Source organism: Rhodofomes roseus (assembly GCF_022264815.1).
Source record: "Rhodofomes roseus strain CIRM-BRFM 1785 chromosome Unknown C8Q71scaffold_7, whole genome shotgun sequence".
Classification (NCBI taxonomy): Eukaryota; Fungi; Basidiomycota; class Agaricomycetes; order Polyporales; family Fomitopsidaceae; genus Rhodofomes; species Rhodofomes roseus.
This window is the reverse complement of record NW_025952963.1, coordinates 539,785-559,217: the sequence shown is the minus strand read 5'-3', so window position 1 is coordinate 559,217 and position 19,433 is coordinate 539,785. Positions and strand designations below refer to the sequence as shown.

The 19,433-nt window shown below is 59.5% G+C and overlaps 9 protein-coding genes and 2 non-coding genes across 11 annotated transcripts; 6 read left to right on the top strand and 5 right to left on the bottom strand.

The window, feature by feature from the left end:
- The first annotated feature begins 569 nt into the window (after positions 1-569).
- Positions 570-3,442, top strand: C8Q71DRAFT_528027 (peroxisomal acyl-CoA-dehydrogenase). The gene is made up of 17 exons (XM_047919144.1): positions 570-824; positions 884-904; positions 962-1,052; positions 1,109-1,314; positions 1,374-1,439; positions 1,504-1,556; positions 1,615-1,888; positions 1,943-2,058; positions 2,114-2,125; positions 2,182-2,206; positions 2,258-2,427; positions 2,480-2,557; positions 2,612-2,750; positions 2,803-2,834; positions 2,890-3,010; positions 3,069-3,108; positions 3,168-3,442. Exons 1-17 carry the CDS (start codon positions 777-779, stop codon positions 3,236-3,238), a joined length of 1,563 nt encoding a protein of 520 aa, XP_047780319.1. The 5' UTR covers positions 570-776; the 3' UTR covers positions 3,239-3,442.
- A 1-nt stretch (position 3,443) lies between these two features.
- On the top strand, positions 3,444-6,212 carry C8Q71DRAFT_528109 (uncharacterized protein). Its single transcript, XM_047919145.1, has 7 exons — positions 3,444-4,322; positions 4,377-4,902; positions 4,954-4,985; positions 5,040-5,136; positions 5,192-5,396; positions 5,447-5,878; positions 5,933-6,212. Exons 1-7 carry the CDS (start codon positions 3,593-3,595, stop codon positions 6,077-6,079), a joined length of 2,169 nt encoding a protein of 722 aa, XP_047780318.1. The 5' UTR covers positions 3,444-3,592; the 3' UTR covers positions 6,080-6,212.
- Positions 6,213-6,237: 25 nt separating this feature from the next.
- Positions 6,238-7,919, bottom strand: C8Q71DRAFT_704573 (actin-related protein Arp3; the record flags this gene model as incomplete). Its single annotated transcript, XM_047920398.1, has 8 exons — positions 6,238-6,333; positions 6,392-6,475; positions 6,528-6,653; positions 6,705-6,860; positions 6,916-7,380; positions 7,449-7,734; positions 7,785-7,811; positions 7,864-7,919. The coding sequence occupies 8 exons, from the start codon at positions 7,917-7,919 to the stop codon at positions 6,238-6,240; spliced, it is 1,296 nt and encodes a 431-aa protein (XP_047780317.1).
- A 160-nt stretch (positions 7,920-8,079) lies between these two features.
- On the top strand, positions 8,080-8,160 carry C8Q71DRAFT_t56. Its single transcript has one exon. It is a non-coding gene; the product is annotated as a tRNA-Val (tRNA).
- On the top strand, positions 8,080-10,503 carry C8Q71DRAFT_807232 (autophagy protein Apg17-domain-containing protein). The gene is made up of 9 exons (XM_047926007.1): positions 8,080-8,540; positions 8,598-8,660; positions 8,712-9,062; positions 9,114-9,354; positions 9,405-9,483; positions 9,538-9,664; positions 9,716-9,908; positions 9,961-10,124; positions 10,188-10,503. Exons 1-9 carry the CDS (start codon positions 8,334-8,336, stop codon positions 10,251-10,253), a joined length of 1,491 nt encoding a protein of 496 aa, XP_047780316.1. The 5' UTR covers positions 8,080-8,333; the 3' UTR covers positions 10,254-10,503.
- C8Q71DRAFT_t52 lies at positions 10,404-10,500 on the bottom strand. The gene has a single exon. It is a non-coding gene; the product is annotated as a tRNA-Val (tRNA).
- Positions 10,504-10,852: 349 nt separating the features above from the next.
- On the bottom strand, positions 10,853-14,326 carry C8Q71DRAFT_750920 (DNase I-like protein). Its single transcript, XM_047923295.1, has 9 exons — positions 13,686-14,326; positions 12,985-13,513; positions 12,798-12,925; positions 12,619-12,744; positions 12,280-12,557; positions 12,117-12,218; positions 11,847-12,060; positions 11,450-11,795; positions 10,853-11,385 (listed from the first exon to the last, which is right to left on the bottom strand). The coding sequence occupies exons 1-9, from the start codon at positions 13,845-13,847 to the stop codon at positions 11,315-11,317; spliced, it is 1,956 nt and encodes a 651-aa protein (XP_047780315.1). The 5' UTR covers positions 13,848-14,326; the 3' UTR covers positions 10,853-11,314.
- Positions 14,208-15,786, top strand: C8Q71DRAFT_527835 (uncharacterized protein). The gene has a single exon (XM_047919142.1). The coding sequence runs from the start codon at positions 14,377-14,379 to the stop codon at positions 15,610-15,612; it is 1,236 nt and encodes a 411-aa protein (XP_047780314.1). The 5' UTR covers positions 14,208-14,376; the 3' UTR covers positions 15,613-15,786.
- C8Q71DRAFT_527841 (uncharacterized protein) lies at positions 15,787-16,803 on the bottom strand. The gene is made up of 3 exons (XM_047919143.1): positions 16,429-16,803; positions 16,307-16,360; positions 15,787-16,249 (listed from the first exon to the last, which is right to left on the bottom strand). The coding sequence occupies exons 1-3, from the start codon at positions 16,726-16,728 to the stop codon at positions 16,091-16,093; spliced, it is 513 nt and encodes a 170-aa protein (XP_047780313.1). The 5' UTR covers positions 16,729-16,803; the 3' UTR covers positions 15,787-16,090.
- On the top strand, positions 16,804-17,460 carry C8Q71DRAFT_527833 (uncharacterized protein). Its single transcript, XM_047919141.1, has one exon. The coding sequence runs from the start codon at positions 16,897-16,899 to the stop codon at positions 17,311-17,313; it is 417 nt and encodes a 138-aa protein (XP_047780312.1). The 5' UTR covers positions 16,804-16,896; the 3' UTR covers positions 17,314-17,460.
- A 147-nt stretch (positions 17,461-17,607) lies between these two features.
- Positions 17,608-19,273, bottom strand: C8Q71DRAFT_856352 (uncharacterized protein; the record flags this gene model as incomplete). Its single annotated transcript, XM_047927291.1, has 4 exons — positions 17,608-18,265; positions 18,334-18,656; positions 18,725-19,177; positions 19,241-19,273. 4 exons carry the CDS (start codon positions 19,271-19,273, stop codon positions 17,608-17,610), a joined length of 1,467 nt encoding a protein of 488 aa, XP_047780311.1.
- Between the last annotated feature and the right edge of the window lie 160 nt (positions 19,274-19,433).

Sequence of the window (19,433 nt, the reverse complement as noted above, 5' to 3'; positions counted from 1 at the left end):
TGAGCATAGTACTATTGCGTTGACTGGGACCGTTCATCCTTCCCAAAATCCTCCCTAGGCCAAGGACACGTGTATGATCGACGCTTACCGTGAGTTACCGTTATTCGACCACGACTTGTGGAGCTTGAACTATCCGACCATGTCCGGTTCCTACTTCTTGAGGAGGAGACTCTTGAGAGACGCGATGTGACACTTCGTGCTATAAGTAGAGGCCGAAGGACAGGACGGAGAGCGATATCCATGGCCGCTTCGCGCCGTGGGCCCGAGCACAACAGCTGGTAATTCCAGCCTCCAGGCAACCTTGTCATCCAGATTCAGAGTATCAAAACGTCACCGTGACAGTAAGTTATCATACCTCAGACTTAGGCCGCGAGAGAACGAGAAGCCGTGACGCGCTCTCGCGCAGTGGAGGATATTCTCGTGGTCTGCCGTCAAGTCAAAATGCTCGCCATCCCATTCGAGGAAGTAAGTGAGGAGGCTGGAGAAGGTGGAGGACGAGGACGCGAGCTGTAAAACACGTGAGCGCGGGGAAATCACAAGCTCGCGGGGCGGGCGCCTGCGAGCGTGTGCACCGATCACCATCCGACTTTATGAACACACATCCGTTGGGGTCGCCTTGCTTCCTCTGCCTCCAGTCCTCTCTTAGAACGACCACTCGCATTCTGGTGGAAACTTGACTATTTGTATCAGAGGTCTACTTTCTACTGCCGGAAGAGCCCGCGCAAGTGCTAGTCATCACTCTCGTTACATCGAATCGGCTACTAGATTAGAGCAAGATGACATCCAAGGAGCTGAGGACGTTCACCCGCGACGAGGTCGCGCAGGTATGCTCTGAGCTCTACTTTTGCAATTACATGGGACACTCACGTGCTACTCCGCGTAGCACAACAATGAGGGTGATCTCGTAAGTAGCAGAACGTCGCTATCTGACATTGACACAGACTGAAGTTGCCTGCACCAGTGGGTCGTAATCGACTCCAAAGTCTACGACCTCACCAAATTCCGGAACCTCCACCCCGGCGGCGCATCCGTGCTCCTAGAAGAGGGCGTCCGTACGTCACCCTCCTCCCTTCATCGACCAACCCGCACTGACGAGCCGCACGCGCAGCCGGCCAGGATGCCACGGAGGTGTTCTTCAGCCTGCACCGCTACGAGGTGCTCGAGCGGCCGCAGTACAAGCGGCTGCAGGTTGGCGTCGTCCAGGGAGAGGAGCCGCGGGTCTTCCCGTCCATCAATAACGGCGCGATTAGCCAGGTGCCGTTTGCAGAGCCGACGTGGCTCGTGGAGGGGTACCATAGTCCGTACTACAGTGAGGTAAGTATGCTGCTGCGGGGCCTTGAGTGGGTAGTGCTGATAGTAAGTGCGTCGTATAGAACCACCGGAGGTTCCAGCGTGAGATCCGGAAGTTCATGGACGAGATCGTCTACCCCGATGCACAGGTCAGCGACAATGACTAGCTGAACAAGCACCTCTGGCACAACAGCTTAACGCATGCTCGTCCAGGCTCGCGAACTCGACGGCAAACGCCCCTCCCAATCCGTCGTCGACAAGATGGCGTATGTCCCTCCCCTCCCGCTCACCCACCCACCCACTGACCCACTAAACCCCGCCCAGCGCGATCGAGCTCCACGCGATGCGCTTGGGGCCCGGAAAGCACCTGCAGGGGCGCACGCTCTTCGGCGGACTCGTCAAGCCGGAGGAGTTCGACTACTTCCACGAGCTGATCATCTCGCAGGAGCTTACGCGCTGCGGCGCGCGCGGCTACGGCGACGGCATCAACTCGGGCATGGTCATCGGCCTCCCGCCGGTCCTCAACTTTGGCGCGCCGGAGTTGAAGGCGCGCGTCGTCCCCGAGGTGCTGGGCGGGAAGAAGTTCATTTGCTTGGCGGTGAGTAGTTTACGTTGTGGAGGGGAGGGGGAGGGGCTGAGTGGTGGACGATAGATCTCGGAGGCGTTTGCGGGGAGCGACGTGTTTGGGTTGCAGACGACCGCGACGAAGACGGAGGATGGGAAACACTGGATCATTACGGGTACCAAGAAGTGGATCACGAACGGAATGTGAGACGGCTCGTATATTTTTGGGTCCGTGGATAATACTGACTCTGCACGACAGGTTTGCAGACTAGTGAGTGAAAGCCTGTCCAAAGTTGTTTAGACGTCTCTGATAGCGCGTTCTACAAGCTTCACTGTCGGGTGCAAGACAGAGGTTCGTGACCTCTCAAATAAATCGCATGCCTGATTGACGCATGCTATCCAGGATGGATTCACCGTCATTCTCGTCGAACGCGGCGAAGGAGTCGAGACGAAGCCGATCAAGACGTCGTACTCACCCGCGGCAGGTACTGCGTATGTCATCTTTGACAATGTCAAGGTACCTGTGGAGAACACCCTCGGAGAGGAGGGCGGAGGCATCTTCGTTATGCTCAGGTATGCATTACCTTTGCGGCGTAGCATGCAGATGTTAATTTCATGTGAATAGCAACTTCAACCACGAACGGTGGGTGATGTGCTGCACGTCTGCGCGCGGACAGCGGTCCATTGTCGAGGAATGCATGAAGTGCGTCCCTACGTTAATATCTACTCCAAGTGAGCTAAGGACATTTGTGCTTAGGTGGACGAACCAGCGGAAAGCGTTCGGGAAGCCGCTGAACTCGCAGGCAGTCGTGCGCTCGAAGTTGGCGGCGATGATCGCGCGGACGGAGAGCGTGCAGAACTGGCTGGAGAACCTCACGTACCAGATGTGCAACATGGTATATACAACATTTTCTACATTTCTGACGGTACACGCTGACCCGTGTACAGTCGTATAGGGAGCAGGCGAACAAGCTGGCCGGGTGCGTAGTTTGCAATCCGCCGTCTTGCACGGCGCATTGACGCGGCAAATCATAGCCCCCTTGCTTTTTTGAAGATGTACAGCACGAGATCAGCACAACAGACGGCGACGGATGCCGTCCAAGTCTTCGGCGGGCGGGGAATCACGCAGACTGGTATGGGTCGTCATATCGAGCACGTAAGTGTCGCAGCGTCCTTGCACATATTATCGTGCACCCTGACGGTGCCTTGCTTAGTATCACCGTACGGTGCCGTTCGATTCGCTATTGGGAGGAGGTGAGGGATCGTGCCATTACTTGCTACTTGCTAACGAAATTATGCTGACGACTCCGCAGCGGAGGATGTCCTCGCCGATCTCGGAGTCAGGCAGGCGATGCGGAACATGCCCAAGAGCGCGCGACTGTAGAGCCGTCGATCTCTTATACATATACCTATTTTGTCCTACTGCTGTAGTCCTTTGCGGACCTTTGTCGTTGTTCTTGCTAGTCGCTGCTCTAGAATACACCAGTACTTGCCGCCGGTAAGACCGCTGCGCAGTGCCCGGGAGAGGGATGTGCACGGATCGTAATCTGGCGTGATGATTGCTTACGTTTCTCTGACTGGATCTCGTTCGATCATACGACACGACGCTTCACACCAGAGCTGACCGCACGGGGCTACGGACGGGAGATGATGACTGTATGTCCTCATCTAGTCAGGTGGCTCGCACTGTGCATTACGCAGAAACACATATGAGCCGCACTCGCTTTGAGCTGCATATATGCGCGCATCCATCCGCAGGATCTCCTCGCTGCAGTCGACGATGACCAGCCCACAGACTCTCCCGATATCTGCGCTGCCGCTGCCACCCTCAAGCCACATCCTCACCCGCAACCTCACGCCGGACCCAGAGACGTCCTCGCCCTCGGAGTTCGCCAAGGTTCTGAGGGAGGGACCGAGCGTGCAGCGGCGGTCCCGCCTGCTCGCGGACAACGCGCACTTCTCGTATGTCACACCTTGTCCGCTTCAGTTCCCGTTCCGCATCGAGCCGCCCGAAGATGGGGGTCCCGTGGAAGACAAGGTCGCGTATGTCGAGCAGTGGTTGGCCCAGCGCGAGGCGTTGAACGAGCGGCCGTCCGCGTCGTCTGCGGCGCCGAGCGTGCTGAAGAAGTACTATGCTGGGAGGAGGGACGAGCCGAGGGTGCTCGTCGCGTTGGCGGAGACTGCACTGAACGATTGCTTGCCCCACCTCGACGTCGGAGACGCGTTCAGCACGCTGGGCACGCCGTCGCTATCTGATGCTTACGGTGATGATACCAAGCCGGAACCTGCGTCCGAGGGGGCGCTCGCAGTGCGCCAGGAACTCATAGACGTCCTGGGCGGACAAGCCGTCCTCATGAACCTGGACGGCGAACAGGAGACGCAGTGGGCGCCGTGGGCACTCAGATACAGCGGGCACCAGTTCGGCACATTCGCAGGCCAACTAGGTGACGGTCGTGCCATATCCATCCGTGAGTCCTGCCTTTCCCTCGTACACACACCCGCCTGAATCCCTCCCATCATAGTATCCACCCCACACCCCTCCGACCCCGACACGACCTATGAGCTGCAGCTCAAAGGCGCAGGGCGCACGCCCTTCTCGCGGTTCGCCGACGGGCTCGCCGTCCTGCGCTCCTCGATCCGCGAGTTCCTCTGCTCCGAGGCGATGCACGCGCTGGGCATCCCGACGACGCGCGCGCTCGCGCTCGTGCAGCTCCCCGCGCTCCCTGTGCAGCGCGAGCGCCGCGAGACCGCGTGCGTCCTCACCCGCGCCGCGCCGTCGTTCGTGAGGATCGGTTCGTTCGAAGCGCTGAATCCGCCGACGGCGGGCATCGGCGTGGCGCAGCAGGAGGCGGACTGGGAGGCACTGAGGGTCCTGGGGGAGTGGGTGGGAAAGAGGGTGTTGAAGCTCGAGGGGGTGCAGTGGGGAGGGGAGGGGGAGGGTAGTAAGTGGGGAGAGAAACTGGTGCTGGAGAGCGCGAGGAGGAACGGAAAGATGGTGGCGGCCTGGCAGGCGTACGGGTTCATGCACGGAGTGATCAACACCGACAAGTGAGCCCGCCTCTCATTGATCCCCATCTTCGTCAATTGATGTCGTGGTAGCGTGTCTGTCCTTGGACTGACCATCGACTATGGTGAGCCCGCATGCGCACTCCTGTCTACTCTCCACTAACGGACCGTCTGCTTAGGTCCCTATGCCTTCATGGATGTATTCGACGCATGGCACATATGCAACCACGACGACGGCGAGGGTCGCTACGGGTACAAATGGCAGCCCAACGCGGTGTAAGTCTCCCGACACTCCCCGCAGCTTGTTTCCTCGATGCTAACCACCAACCAGTATCTTCGCCCTCCGCGCCCTAGCAACCTCACTCGCTCCTCTGATCGGCGCAGAGGCCGAGCTCGGCCACGCCGTCTCCGCCGGGTGGGCGAACGAAGACAAGATCGACGACTGGCGCAAGACCGGCACCGAGCTCGTCAAAGACGAGATGGAGCGCGTCGCGCAAGACGCCTGCGCGCAGGAGTACGGCCGGCTCATACACAAGGTACGTCTCCCCCCCATTCCCCGCCCACGCCCGTCCGACCCGCCCTGCAGCGCCTCGGCCTCCGCCGGCACGACCCCTCCGACGAGGCGGAGCTCTGCCGGCCGCTGCTCGACCTCCTCGGCGAGCACAAGTTCGACTTCCACGGGACGTTCCGCGCGCTGGGCGCCTTCCGCCCGGGCGCGGACGAGCCCGCGCAGAACGTGTTCGTCGACCGCCTCCTCGCGCTCTGCGGCACGCCCCATAACCTCGACATGGCCAAGGCGGTGGACGACTGGCGCGCGTGGCTGCGGAAGTACGGGGCGCGGATCGAGAGCGAGCGCGGGGAGTGGGGGGAGGTTGGGGATGTGGATGCGGAGAGGATGCGCGAGATGAGGGGCGCGAACCCGAGGTTTGTGTTGAGGCAGTGGGTGCTCGAGGAGGTTATCAAGCACGTGGAGCGTGATGTGGATAGCGGGAAGAGGTTGCTGGCGAAGGTGCTTCAGGTAGGATCCAATGGTTCGATAATCGCCAAGCGTGCTGACGCTGCCGCTGCACAGATGGCATGCAACCCATTCGAGCCATGGGGCGGGGAAGACCACGAAGGCGACGAAGCAACATTGGACCCTGAGCTCAAGGAAGAACGCCGGTTCTGCAGTCTCGGCGACATGAACTACCTCGGATACCAATGCAGCTGCTCCAGCTGAGCACTGTCCACCACCATCCAACGATCACACGTTGTGCACCTGTATCGCTAGCCACACATGAATATTCAGAGCGTCCCGATGTTTGGTCTGCATTGCCCATCCATACAGTATTAATACAGTACTTCCGCCTCCGCCACCTCCCGTGGACTTTCCCTTCTCTATGTCGCGCTCCCGAAGATTTGGTATCGCCTGCAGATGCTTGGGCCGACCTCGTCGTATTGCGCTTTCGTATGGCAGAAGTTGTAGAACTCCGGCTGTTCGGTGGCTAGTCAGTATGGTCGCGCGGGGTGCGATCAATGGGCCTTGACTGACCAGAGACGCGAGCAGGGATCCACCGAACCAGACGGCGTACCGTTGGCGCTTGTGGGAGATGACATCTACTTCCACACCGGACGACTGAGGGGTGCTGAGCTGCAGTCATGCATGTGGATAGCGTCTATAGGCTCACCTTGACGTGGCTTCCGCTGGCAAGCACGCTAGCATCTAGCCTGCGGTCGACTATTTGCTTGATATCACGCTTGAGACGCTGACCGAAGTGCTGGAACATTGTCGATCCTCCGGAGAGCACGATGTTCTGAAACTCGAATTGAGTGTTCGCGCTCCGTCAGTTGCGTAGGGTGCGTACCTTGTAGAGACCACGCCGGACATCAATGGGCGACTGCTGGACGACGTTGTCGACGATCTCGGGCAGAGGGGTCAGGAAGTCGGATGAGTAGATTTCGGGGTTGAAGAAGATCTCGGGAGCCAGGAACCGCTCGTAGCCAACGTCGACGGAGTATTTCTGAGACGAATCGTAGTCAGGCGCTATGCAGGCGCGCAACACAAATGACACTTACTCTGCCGGTGACCGTATGCTCACCGTCATACCGTTCAAAGTACTTGTACGGCTCCTCATCATACTTCCTGAACTCCCTGACGATATCCTGGCACACATAGCTGAAGTTCTCCTTCACCTTGCCTGCGACCTTCAGCTGGTCCTCCGGCGGGACCGCTGCCATCTCGCCGCGCTCGCGCATCAGGTTCAGCACGAACTGCGAGATGTCGCGGCCGGCGATGGGGATGTGCTTGATCGCGCTGCCGATAACGTAGCCCTCTGCGCAGGGGATGACGTGCGTGACACCATCGCCGGAGTCGATGACCGTGCCGGTAAGCGTGCGCTCGTTCACGCGGCTGGACGTCCAGGAGGCCGCGAGCGCGAGCACAGCCTGCACGGCGATGTAGAGACCCTTGATGTTGAACGACTCGAAGAAGATCTCGGCGGTCTGCTCACGATTCTCGGGTGGGTTAAGTGGAGGTTCGGTCTAGCCATCGAAGCCGGTGCTGTACGTCAGTATCGTAGCTGGTGAGCCCTCGGGTGAAGTGCACTGACCAAGAGGAAGTAATGGTCCTCAGGCTCTGCCCGGAGGTACTTGAAGATCGTCTGTTCCCAGTAACGCTCCATATGATCCCAATTCTCGATCTGACCATGGCGGATAGGGTAGTACACGCCGTAGCCTGGCGTCTGCGCGTTCGCAAGTGCCTCGTCGCCGATGAAGAAGTCGAGGTCCTCTACTCCGCGCTTGGACGCGAGATGACCTGGTCGTGGTGGAACAGCTGGCCCTGATCGTGATGCCTGTTGGACGGGGCCTCGCGTCGCAATCGCGGTAGGAAACACACTGCAGCATAGATCAGTAGCTGCATCCCCACAGCTGGTTGCGTGACTGACAATGAGGGGTCGGAGTTGCCTGCGAATCTGGAGACGCGACCGTAAGTAGCAGTTAGGGCAAGGTTCTTCTACAACATACCCGACTTTCGAGTACCCGGTCCCATTGTCGCAGATGATGGGAGCCAAGAGAGACATGACGGCGAGTACGCGTGTGTAGAGATGGAAGCAGTAATGCGGAACCGCGCAGTCCTGCGCTACGACTGCAGGTGGCGGAGACCGACAGCGTCAGATCAGCACCTTCGTACCCAATTTGGACTGTACAGCTGATATAAATGCCTTGGCACCATGAGAACAAGGGTCGGTGGCGTAGTTGGTTATCGCATCTGTCTAACATCGCGTTCACAGAAGGTCCTCAGTTCGAACCTGGGCCGACTCATCTTTTGCCAGTCGCGACTAGCTGGGCGTCCAATCGGTCTGTTTCAAGCACACTTAGACTACGATCGACCGCCACCGTGACCTTGTTCAGGCTGCCGTGATACACTGAGTCATTCCTCAACGTCTTGCCCTACACGCGTCGTGACTGCGCCTTGGACGAGGAACTGTTCTGACATGGACGCCGAACAGCCCAATTCACCCGCTGGCCAGCCTCACCTTGTCTCTCTCGTCCTGCAGTCCAAGAAAGCACTGCAACATGGTGAAGCACTGTGCTCCAAGGCCAGCGCGCTCTCCTCGGCATCAGCCCAAACCGCTGTGGATGTCATGAGCCTAGACGCGAAGGTGCAATGGATCAAGAACGCGGTCGTCGAGCAGCTGAAGGTGAGTTTGTAACGACGAACAGGGTGTCCAAGTTACCTAGACGCAGTACGATGTCAGATGGCAGCGCAAGTGGCAAAGATAATCCAGACGAAGCGAACGCAGCTAGAGATGGTCGCGCAGGTATGTCACCTTCTATTGAGCTCGTATCGAGTTCATATCATCCTTGCCTAGGGATGGGACACCCTGCGTACTCAGCGCACAGACGCGCTTGACACCATTCTCGAAACACTGGGAAGCCAAGTCGTCCCACCCGACTTCCATACTACACCCTCATCGGACGTCTCTCCGTTCGGTCTGCCTCAAGATTCAGACGAGGAGAACGATAGCGGAGGGCCGTCTGCAGACCCGCGACCGGGCACTAGCCCGACAGACACGCTCAGAAACGTCTCGCGCTATACAAAGCCGCGCGTGAACGGAGTGCAGAAGGACCGGAGTAGCTGGAAGACATTGCGAGACTTCGTGGACGAACGTGCCATAGAGGACATGCTAGATAGGGTTGACAGTGACCGTAACGCACTGGACGTAGGTCAATCTCCCGGGGACCATAGACCGTCTGCTGACTCGCTTCAACAGACGTTGTTTGCGCGAACATCTGACCAACCAGAATATCTTATGGCATCCATAGGAGCAATTGAAGACGACATGCCCGCTCAGACGTCGCTTCCACTGTTCGACAACATATTCACAGCACAGGAAGATGCCAAGGGCAATATGGCCGCGCATCTTGAGAGCCTGGCAGGCCACTATGACCAGATGACGGCAATACTGCATGACCATGAAGCTGGCGAGCAGTTCAGCGAAGAGGACATACAGGGTACGTAGCTTGTGCCGACCTCGCTGCTGTATACTCACTTGGTCGCTCAGAGATGAACAGAGACACGGAAGAGCTACCTGCTATCCTCTCTGAATTGGAGCAGAACGTGAAGGCGATAGAGGACACTCAGTACGCCTCATAATTATCGGTTCTCAATAAGACGCCATGTTAAGACTATTCCAGCGAGCAGTTGTTGACGGCCAAACGCGCAGCCGAACAACATACAGAGACACTACGACGCACGCTGGACGACCTAGACGAGCTCGGTGGCATCATGACAGACATGCTCGAGCAGCAGGAAGCAGTCGAGGTAATCCACCCTTTCCCTTCTCACACCGTATCTCATACTGAGACGTCGCAGAACGAGAGCACAGAGCACCTCAACCTTCTGCATGACCACTTGGTCACGATCGAGGATCTCCACCACCGCTACACTTCATACGAGTACGCCTACAACATGCTTCTCCTCGAGCTGGCTCGCCGGCGCCGATACCGCGAGGACGCAGAGCGATTAGTCAAGAGCATGATATCTCAGCTTGACACCATGGCCGAAGGTAGTCATCGTCTTTCTGCGTCGTGCAATCCAATATTAAATAGGCATCACAGAGGAGCTCCAGCTGCGCGAAGAGTTCAAGGCGGCTCATGGCCAGTACCTCCCGGACGACGTATGTTTGTACGTGCAGAATGCTCCGACTCGCTGGACAGTCGTCCCACAAGATGAGGAGCAAGTCGAGGTCCTTGCCGAACTGGAGAGCGATCTGCTTGAGAGGGTGAGTCTCGGGTGATCACAGCCGGTACCGCTCTCGAATCCGTCGTTCATGGTGTGTCAATAGGCCAGGTCGAGAATACGGAGGGCAGAGGGCGGTGGTCTTCAGGTCAACGGGAGTCAGTCTCTGTAGTTTCAAGTGCTGTTCCTTTGAGTGTAGCACAACCGTGAGTACACGGATGCCGCCGTACGAGATCCGAGGCATGGCTGTTATGTACATAGCTATGATATGCTCTCAAGGGCGTTCTGTACTGTCCCAAAACAATGCTAGCAGGCAACAAAATGAGTCGGCCCAGGATCGAACTGAGGACCTTCTGTGGCCCATATGTACATGAATGACTATGTTAGACAGATGCGATAACCAACTACGCCACCGACCCATGGCGACAATCTCAACATGCCTTTCTCCGAGTCCCCTCGTCAACTGCTGCTCCGCCACCGGAGACGTCACCGGAGCGGACTGTGCCAGCAGCCACCCTGTGGCTGACCTGCGATTCACTGCGACTGCGGTGTACTATGAGCATCGAGCACTTTCATTTGCATCACACTGAACGAGATGTCGTTGCTGCGTGCTACGGGGCACCATCTACGAAGAGCGACTTGTCCTCATGTTGGTAGCCTGGCGCGCCGAACAATCTCTCATGACGTCAACGACAAAGGTCCAACTGGGGTGAGCACGATACTAGGCCCTGTACGACAGAAGCGTCTCGGTCAGCGCTGATTTTGTGACTAGAGCCGCAGCGAGCACGACACGCAGCCGACTGCAGAACATCTTGCCCAGACCCCTACTGCTCAAGCGAGCAACGCCGGGTCAGCAAACACCGACAAAACGGCAGACAATGCAGAAGAACACAAGCCAGCCCGCAAGATGACTGTTGCCGAGCAGGATGCCGCGCTCATGGAGAAGTGGAAGGAGCGTCAGGGCTCGCTGGCCAACTCCGAGTTTGAAGGCGGTGAAGTGGAGGGAGGTTATCGGCGCAACGTGGTACGTACAAGTTTGGGGTGTGTGTAGGTTGGTGAAATATTGATGGTACATGGGATTACAACAGAAAGCCAACATCTTCCGGTACATATAGAGTGATAGGCGAAGCATCGACTACCCTGTATCATAGCTGAACGTTGGACCTGTATTGGTAGCCCGCCCTCTCCGCGGTGTCGTGATGTCAAGACAGTATGACAATCACCGAGTCAGATTCACAGCACAACGACTTGGTTCCATGGTGCTTGCACAACGACCGACTCGGGGTCATCGTTATACTGAGAGCCTGTTCCATCACATCCAGATTCCGCGTCAGACGAAGTCCTTCAAGAACAACACCATTCACGCACCTTCGCCGCCCTCTGCCTCACACACCCACACCTTCGCAACCGTCGGGTCATGATCGCTCGCCTGGCCGCCCTTGCTCGTCGCCCACGTATTGATATGCACATGCTCCACGGCACCACCCTTCGCCTTCACAGCGTCCGACACGAGGACATGATCGATCTCCTGCGCGTGCTGCTCGTACACGTACGTGTACCGCTCCGCGGGCGGCACCCCCGCGACCTCGTTCATGTCCGTGAGCAGCCCGTCGAAGGGCGCGAAGACGCTGCGCGTCTGGAGGAACTCGTTCATGTCACCACCGACGATGATGTGTGCCGAGGGGTCGAGTGCGAGGAGCGAGGAGACGAAGGCCTACATAGAAGGCATAAGTGTCATAAACATTGTCCAGTCTATTTCGCTTACTGCCGTTACGTTCACTTGTGCCATGCGCTGCTCGCTCTTCCCGTTGACCGGTGGCCGCGCATCTCCTTGCGCGGACGAGCTGTCCCGCTTCGAACTGTAGTGCACGTTCACAGTGTAGAACCGCTCCCCGGTGTTCGTCTGCCATGCTGCCGCGACAGGTTTACGCGCCTCCTCCCACGCTGCGTTTGTAGGATCAATACGTCCCGGGTTCAATCTGGACAGAGAATGCTATCAGAGCACAGAACAACTGAATATGCTCCATTACCGTACCTCAGAGTCACCTTGCCTTCCTCGTCGAGGACAGGTTCAGTCGCCTGCGTAGCGTTCCCAGCGTGTGAACCCGAGACCAAGGTGACCTTCTCCGGACGCCAACTTTACAACATCACACCAATTAACATCAGCGACCAAGAGGACAAAAATCATCGAGACCCACAGGTAAGCTACCCGGATATTCCCACCCGGCTGCCCGCCATCCATCCCGTCCTCCGGCGCGACGTACGCATACTCATACTGCGCCTCGTACAGACTGACACGGGCGATCGCCGCCGTGAGCCGGCTGAGTGTCTTGTCCGCGGAGACGGTCCCGTCGTCCTTCCTGCCCGAGTCGTCTTGAATCTCCTGGAGGAAGACGATGTCGGGGGCGTTGAGGTAGCTGACGATGTGGTCGGCGATCGTGGGGAGGTGCCAGGAGCGCGGGCCCATGTTCTCTACCTGCGGAGGAGGGGAGGTTCAAAACTGGGAAATGGAAGCGGAGGAAACGGAGGAAACCGACGTTGTAGTCGCCGATGGTTAGGGAGCAGGGGCTCAAGCCTGATCGGAGGGTTGCGGGTGAGGGTCGCTCGTCTGGCGTCCAGATGACTTCTGGGGCGGTGAGGGGCAGGATGTAGTAGTCGCCGAACTGCATGTATGCGCACTGAGTAGCACGTTCATGAAGTCATGGCTCGAGCATACCTGGTATGTCACGACGCCTGTGATGTCGCTCATCTCCATGCCCATATATGCGCGCGGAAGCTTGGTATTATCCAAAGGGCGGCCAATAAGGATGGCCCCGGAGTGCGCATCGGGCGGTCCTTCCGACTCTGCATCACATCCCATTAAATACTGGTAAAGACGAGTGATACCACGCACGCAGTCTCACCAGGGAAGTGAACAGTCAACCCGCCCCTCGAGTTCAGCCCCGACACCGGCCAAGCACCATACACCCACACCGCACCGTATCTATCCGGGAAGTTCGCCGCAACGGGCGACGGCACCGTAACGAGCTGCCCCTCCAAGCTCTCCCAAAAGTCCAGCCCATACAACTCAGGCCTCAGCGCATCGTTCTCCTCCTCCACCCGTGTAACGTTATTCGGGATCGCCAACCAGCCCGACCCGTCGGGGCCGTCGTCGTACCGGGAGAGCTGGCCCTTCGGCGGGGTGCGTTCCTCGCCGAGGAGGACGGGCTTGACGGGGTTGTCGTGCGAGAAGATGATGATGTCGCGGATGAGGTCGAGCTCGGTGAGCGAGAGGTCGTTCGGGCTCGAGCGGTACTCCGCGACGCGCCCAGTGAGCGAGATGTCGTCGCCGACGGAGACGCCGCGCAGCGCGTGTGGGCCGTAGATACGAAGCCCGTTCGACTCGCGTGGGTCGGAGGAGGGCACGTCTGAAATCCAGCCGCCGTAATTGTCCTAGACGATGTTCAAGCTGTGTATACGTGACTTGTAGGAGTCGGAGTGCAACACAGAAACACGGAACGAGGAAAGACCACACTAGGTGCAGGTTGTTCCTGCTCACCTAGTCTCGTCGCTCGCCGTACCTACAGGGTCTGAGTCGCCACCCGAAGCATTCGAGAGCACGTACCTTCGCGGTTAGGATGCCATACACCTCGTTGACGGTCTGCCCCTCATACGGAGATCGAAATGACTTGCCTTGGATCTCCGCAACACTGATAGCCCATGTCGCAATGGGAGACTCTGCGAGAGACAGGGCCAGAGAGAGTAGAGGCCGCCAGACTCCGAGCATGCTCGTATATGTTCGAATACTAGTTGAGGCGCTCCTCGTTGCTGTAAGACAAGCCGCGTCACCTCAGTCGTTCGAATAAAGTGCAGAGTAGGTGTTGTAACGCCCGACTGTGCTCAACAGCACATGTCTATCAGAAGAAAGGGTGTATTGTCTGCCAAAGGCGGTGGCAACCGCGCTGCAAGCCCGAGCGGCTACAACACGAACACCAGAACGTGCTTGGTACGGAAACTCACGAACTCGCTGGCAGTACCCTCGCTGCACGATTCTCCAGACGGCGGCCACGCCAGATTATTCCGAAGCTAGCGTAGATGTGTTGCACGAGCTGTGAAGCAACAGCGAGTTCGTTGCTGGTCGTCGTCGAGGACGAAGTCAATCGGCCCCGACTTTCTCGGAGCGGGACAAGGTCGGGACAGCGCACGTGCCAGTGCCCGGCGCGCCGAGTCTTACGCAGCGGCAACGGCACCTCCACCATATCCTCTGCCTCCTCATCCTCAGTTATTAGTAACTTACCTATCAACTCTGGACAACGATGAACTCACCCCGCAGCCCAATTGACCCGGCCATCTCTCTCTGCCTCGCCTGCTCCTCCTCGCTGCCCCCGCGCAAGCCCCTCGCCTCACCGCTCTCACCGAATTTCAAGCCCTCCTCAGGCTCTTCCTCCGGCGACGAGATATTCGTCACACAGTGCTGCCAACGTCCGATCTGCCCTTCATGCGTGCGCGCGAATCCCAGACTCACAAGATACAACCCATGCTTACACTGCCTCGGCGGGGTGGGCGCTGTGAGCGCACGGTCGCGCAAGTTTCCAGCGGAGGGGGAGAGGAAGGGTACGGGTGCGAAGGTGAACGTGGATGGAGCGGTGAGGGACGAGGACGTGTTCGTGCTGGGCGACGATGAGGATGATGAAGACAGTGCGAGTACGGCGTCGGACTCTCCCCCGCCTGCCACACCTCCGCCAGCCTACCGCGACGTCGCATCCCCTCTCTCCGCACCCACCACGCTCAGTCCCTCCCAATCGATTCTTCCGACATTCAAGTCAAGCGAGCCCACACACGCAGAGCCCACCGAGTCGCTGAAGCCCCCACAAGTAGACCCTTCACCGTCCACCAACACAGGCCCACAACGCTACTACATCCAGCCCACCGACACCCTCCTCGGGATCGCCCTCCGCTTCCACATCGACGCCCGCGCGCTCTGCAGACTCAACAACCTCCCTCCCTCCGCCCTCCGCACGACCCCGCACCTCCTCCACACCCGCACCTTCCTCGTCCTCCCCGCCGGCGCGCGGGGGCCCGGCTCTTCAACCGCGCCCCCAGCCGACGACGCACGGAGCGAGGGGGGCGCGGCCGTGAACCGCCCGAGCGCGGCGGACGAGGCGCGCCGCGCACGGGAGCGTGCAGAGAGCCGGTTCCGCGTCTTGACGAAGGAGGCGGACTACCGCGTCGCGAGGGCATATGTCGCCGTCGCGGGCCTCGGGGACTCAGACGCGGCCGACGCGTTCCGCGAGGACGAGATGAAGAAGGTGGGTGCAGTTGACGGCGCGGCGGACAAGTTGCGGAAGCGGCATCCTAGCTCGTCAACGGAAGGGGCGGCGGGAGGGAGCGGTGTGGAGGGCCGCGCGGTGGATCGCTACCTGGATGATGAGGAATGGGAGGAGCGGCAGCGGAGGGAGGGGAGAGGGATTGAGATCCCAGCGTTCCCGCTATTTGGAGGCGGGGCTAAGTCTGGGGACGGGAGTGGGAAGAAGACATGGTGGAGGTGGTAACAGTCGTGCTCACGAAGTCTGAGTGCCGCATCATTCGGCGGCGTGAAGTCTTTCGTGGGGATGCTGCTCGGTGCCGGATCATAGGACATGTTGTACAATGCGACTTAAGAAGCTCGGACTTGTGAGGAGTGGTAATGCTATATTGATACATGCCCGTGGTAGTATGCGATTAGAGGTCCGGCGTAGTCAGTACAAGTCTGAAGAGTACAATCGACGAGAGGGGACGGTGCAAAGACAAGGTACGAATGCAACAAGAGAATGACATCACACAACTCAGCGTCAACAGTCGTCTACGACTAGCTTCCGCGGTCAGGAAGCTCCGAGAGCCTCAGCGGGGACCAGACGTCTAATGCACCCTTCCCGGATCCCGCCAGCGCTTGCGCGATGTTCGAGGAGGCCTGTCCGGGTTCCTGGAATGCCGGCACAGACGATGATGACGTCGTTGCTTGTTGATCGTCTGCGAACTGATCTAAGGCACCTAAGGGCACCAATACGAGGTCTGCAAGGCACGGATCGGTGTGCATCTGAATTTGTGAGGGACGGCGGCGCGCTCACCTACGGACGAGCCCTTGAGGAACTGCGGGTGAGTGAGGGTCGATATGGCGGGGTCGAGCACTTCGCCGTCACATGCGAGGCGCTGTGGGCACAGGTCGTACTTCGATGTGGGGTCGAGGGAAGTACATAGGAGGCTCACCCAATACATGAGCGGGATGCAGAGCATGCCCTCTATCCGCTTCATGAGCGACATCTAGATGCAAACACCGGGTCGGTCAATCCACCGCCGTCGACGCTGCACAGCGCAGCAAGTGAACGCACCACAGTGTCGCAGCCCGTCCATGGGAGCGCGAGCACGTCCTCGCCCGCCGTGCTCGCGGCCCTGATCGCCGTCGCCGCGTGCTGGTCGTAGCCCGTCAGCTGCACGACGCAGCGTCCCTCCTCCGGCCGGAGCGTGCTCGTGTCCGACTCGGATATGCGCCGCGGCGCGCGCGAGCGCGAGCGCGTTCGGGGGCGGCGCGTGCGGCTGTATTCTGCAGCGGGCCCGGAGAGACGGAGGGTGCCGAAGGTCTGGCTGGCGGTGGGCGGGCCCGAGAAGCCTGAAAGAGTGGTGACAGTCATCCGGGCAGGGGTATGCGTACTGGGTAGGTCTAGAGGCTAAGCTGGGGATGTCTGGCCTGTACTTGCGGGAGGAAGGGCGCATATAAACGGGCGTGTGCTGGGCCCAGGCGGAGTCGGAGAGGCTGGAGCTACCAGACGGCCTCAGGCCTCAGGGGCCTCAGGGCTCAGATGCGCTGGCTGTTGCAGTGGCTGCGGGCTGCAGCTGGGAGGTGTTGTTGTTCGTGTTGGAGCTCCGGGGCGCCGTGCGCGGAGCCTAAAAGGCCCGCTTCCTGGCCCGCGACGATCGTCTGTGTGCATGCTCACTGGCAGTGCCTGCTTCTCTCCCCTTGTCGCGCGAGTCATGGCACTCCTGTACACGCATGCAGCGGTCGCCCTCCACCTCCCACTGCCAGCATCCCGCCACCAAACGCCTCGTGTGGTGCAATGCTTTCCAACGTACATTCACTTCCGGCCGGAGCCAACGTCTCTTCCACATACCCTGTGTCGCTTGGTGCCTATGGCATCTGCCTTCTGCGGCTGTCAATCGCACGCTGTGTGGGGAACCCTCTTCTTCGACAGAAGATTGCTCAGCCGCTCGTCAGATAGGCTGCAAGTCTAGTTCCTACTATCTAGCCGGCTCTTGAACACACCCTAAAACATGTCCTGAGGCCGCGCTCGCGCGACTTGAATCGGCAGGATGGAACCACGCCCAAGGTAGGTTTTAAGCGCTACAGGCCTAGAGTCGCTGCTCGAACCACTGTAACGTCGTCGGGAGTAGTGTCGCAACGGCGATGCAGAAATGACCCTTGAACGCAACTTGAATGACCCTGGAATTATTATACGCAAGCACGGTACAGTTTACAGCGTAACACATCGTCAGGCAACTCGGATTGACACACCTCACTCGCTCATGAACAGCCTCTTCAGATAGTCCGCCGCCGCCCTCCTCACCTCCTCGCCCACATCCGGGTTCGCCAGCATCTCCGTCGCCAAGCTCGCCTTCTCCTTCCTATTCAGCCCGTCCTCCTTCCTGCCCACGACCGCGCCCCCCTGCGCTGCCTGCGCGCCGATCAGCGCGCTCAGCGCCGTGATCTGCTCAACCAGCCCCTGCGTCACCGCCGTCAGCCGCTCGAGCGCCTGCACCGTCTGCGCCTGCGTCTGCTCCGCGACCGACTCGCGGTGGCTCACAGCGAACGACGGCACGGACCGCCGCGACGTGAGCGGCTGTGGCCGGCGCTCGCGCTCGGGCTGGGGCGGGAGCGGCGGTGGCGCGAGGATGCTCGCGGTATTAGTGTCGGGTGGGCGGGGGCCGTTCGTGCCCTGCGGGTTCAGTGGAGAGGCTTCAAGTGGAACAGAGTCATCGGTGTGCTGCTGAGGGTGCGGTAGTGGTGGTTGTTGCTGATGTTCCTCGGCTTCGTCCTCCTCGTCTTCATCGTCTTCGCCGTCTTGTTGGTTCGTGAGCTGTGGGTCGATACTCGCGTTGGAGTACTGCGCGGCGGTCGGGCCGTCGGGGAAAGACATCGTAGTAGGGCCGTAGTAGGGCACCGCTTGTCCAGTCCTGATTATATGCGCCAGAATGTGAGCGGCAACGGCACGGAAACAGGAAAGTAGAGAAAGACACCGCACCCATCGTCGACGTATCGTTTCTTGAAGAGTTGGTACCAGCCCTTCTGGTGCCAGTGATCGATCACCTTCACGTTGAGGTTCGCGACCGCGACGCCCGCGGCGCGCGCGTCGTCGAGCTTCTGCTCGAGGTGCACCTGGCGCGCCATCGTCGAGTCGTTGAAGTTCCCGAATGACGCAGCGCCGCTGATCGGCCCGCTCGTCCCGGGGTTGTGTGCGAGGTAGACATCGAACGCGAAGATCTGCTTGAACGTCTCGACGTTCCGATGGTAGCAGCTCTTCAGCGCGGTGAACGACTTGCGCGAGCCGAATACCTGCGTGGCGGCCTGCGCGTCATGCTCGTCAACACCGGTCGCATATACGCCGCACGGGCATAGGTAGGCTCAGCACATACGTCGCGGAAGACCGTGTTCATCTTCGACCGGAACATGTCCCAGTTCTTGTCGCTATCCAGCAGCCAATGGAACAGACTGTCCTTCTCGCCGTCCGTCCAGTGCTTCGGGCCGCCGTTCGGGCCCAAGTCCGCCTCGTCGCGCTCGATCCCGTCGAGCCCGCTCCCGACCGGCACGTACTGCCGCCGCTTGCGCGGGCCCGTCGTCGACCCCGCCGCGTCCTCGCCCTTGCGCTTCGACGGCCCGGGCGTCGGCGTGTGCGGCACGCGCGGGCTCTGCTCCGCGGGCGGCGGGAGCACGGACGCGTTTGGGTGCGCGGGCGGCGAGTGGAAGGGCACGGGGAGGACGTTCGCGCCGAGCAGCGAGGAGCTGCCGTAGGGAACGACGTTGCCGGAGTAGATTTGGCTGCCCGGGTAGGGCACCGGGGACGCGGGGCTGTACGAGCCCGTATGAGACTACGCGATGAAGATCCAATATTCAGCGTCGGATTGCAGCGCGAAGATGGTGGGACGGCGCACCTGGATCCCCTCGCCACTTGGAGATTGATTCATGCGCTGTCCGTTCGAAGGCCCGGCACCGTAGTGCGCATTCACGTCGGGCCTCCCAATGTCATGCGATCTATCAAAACAAAGAAGATGCTCCGGTTCAGCATCATTATGCGGGGCGTATTGAAGATAGAGACTTGCACTTGGGCCATGTCGGGCGGTGTGC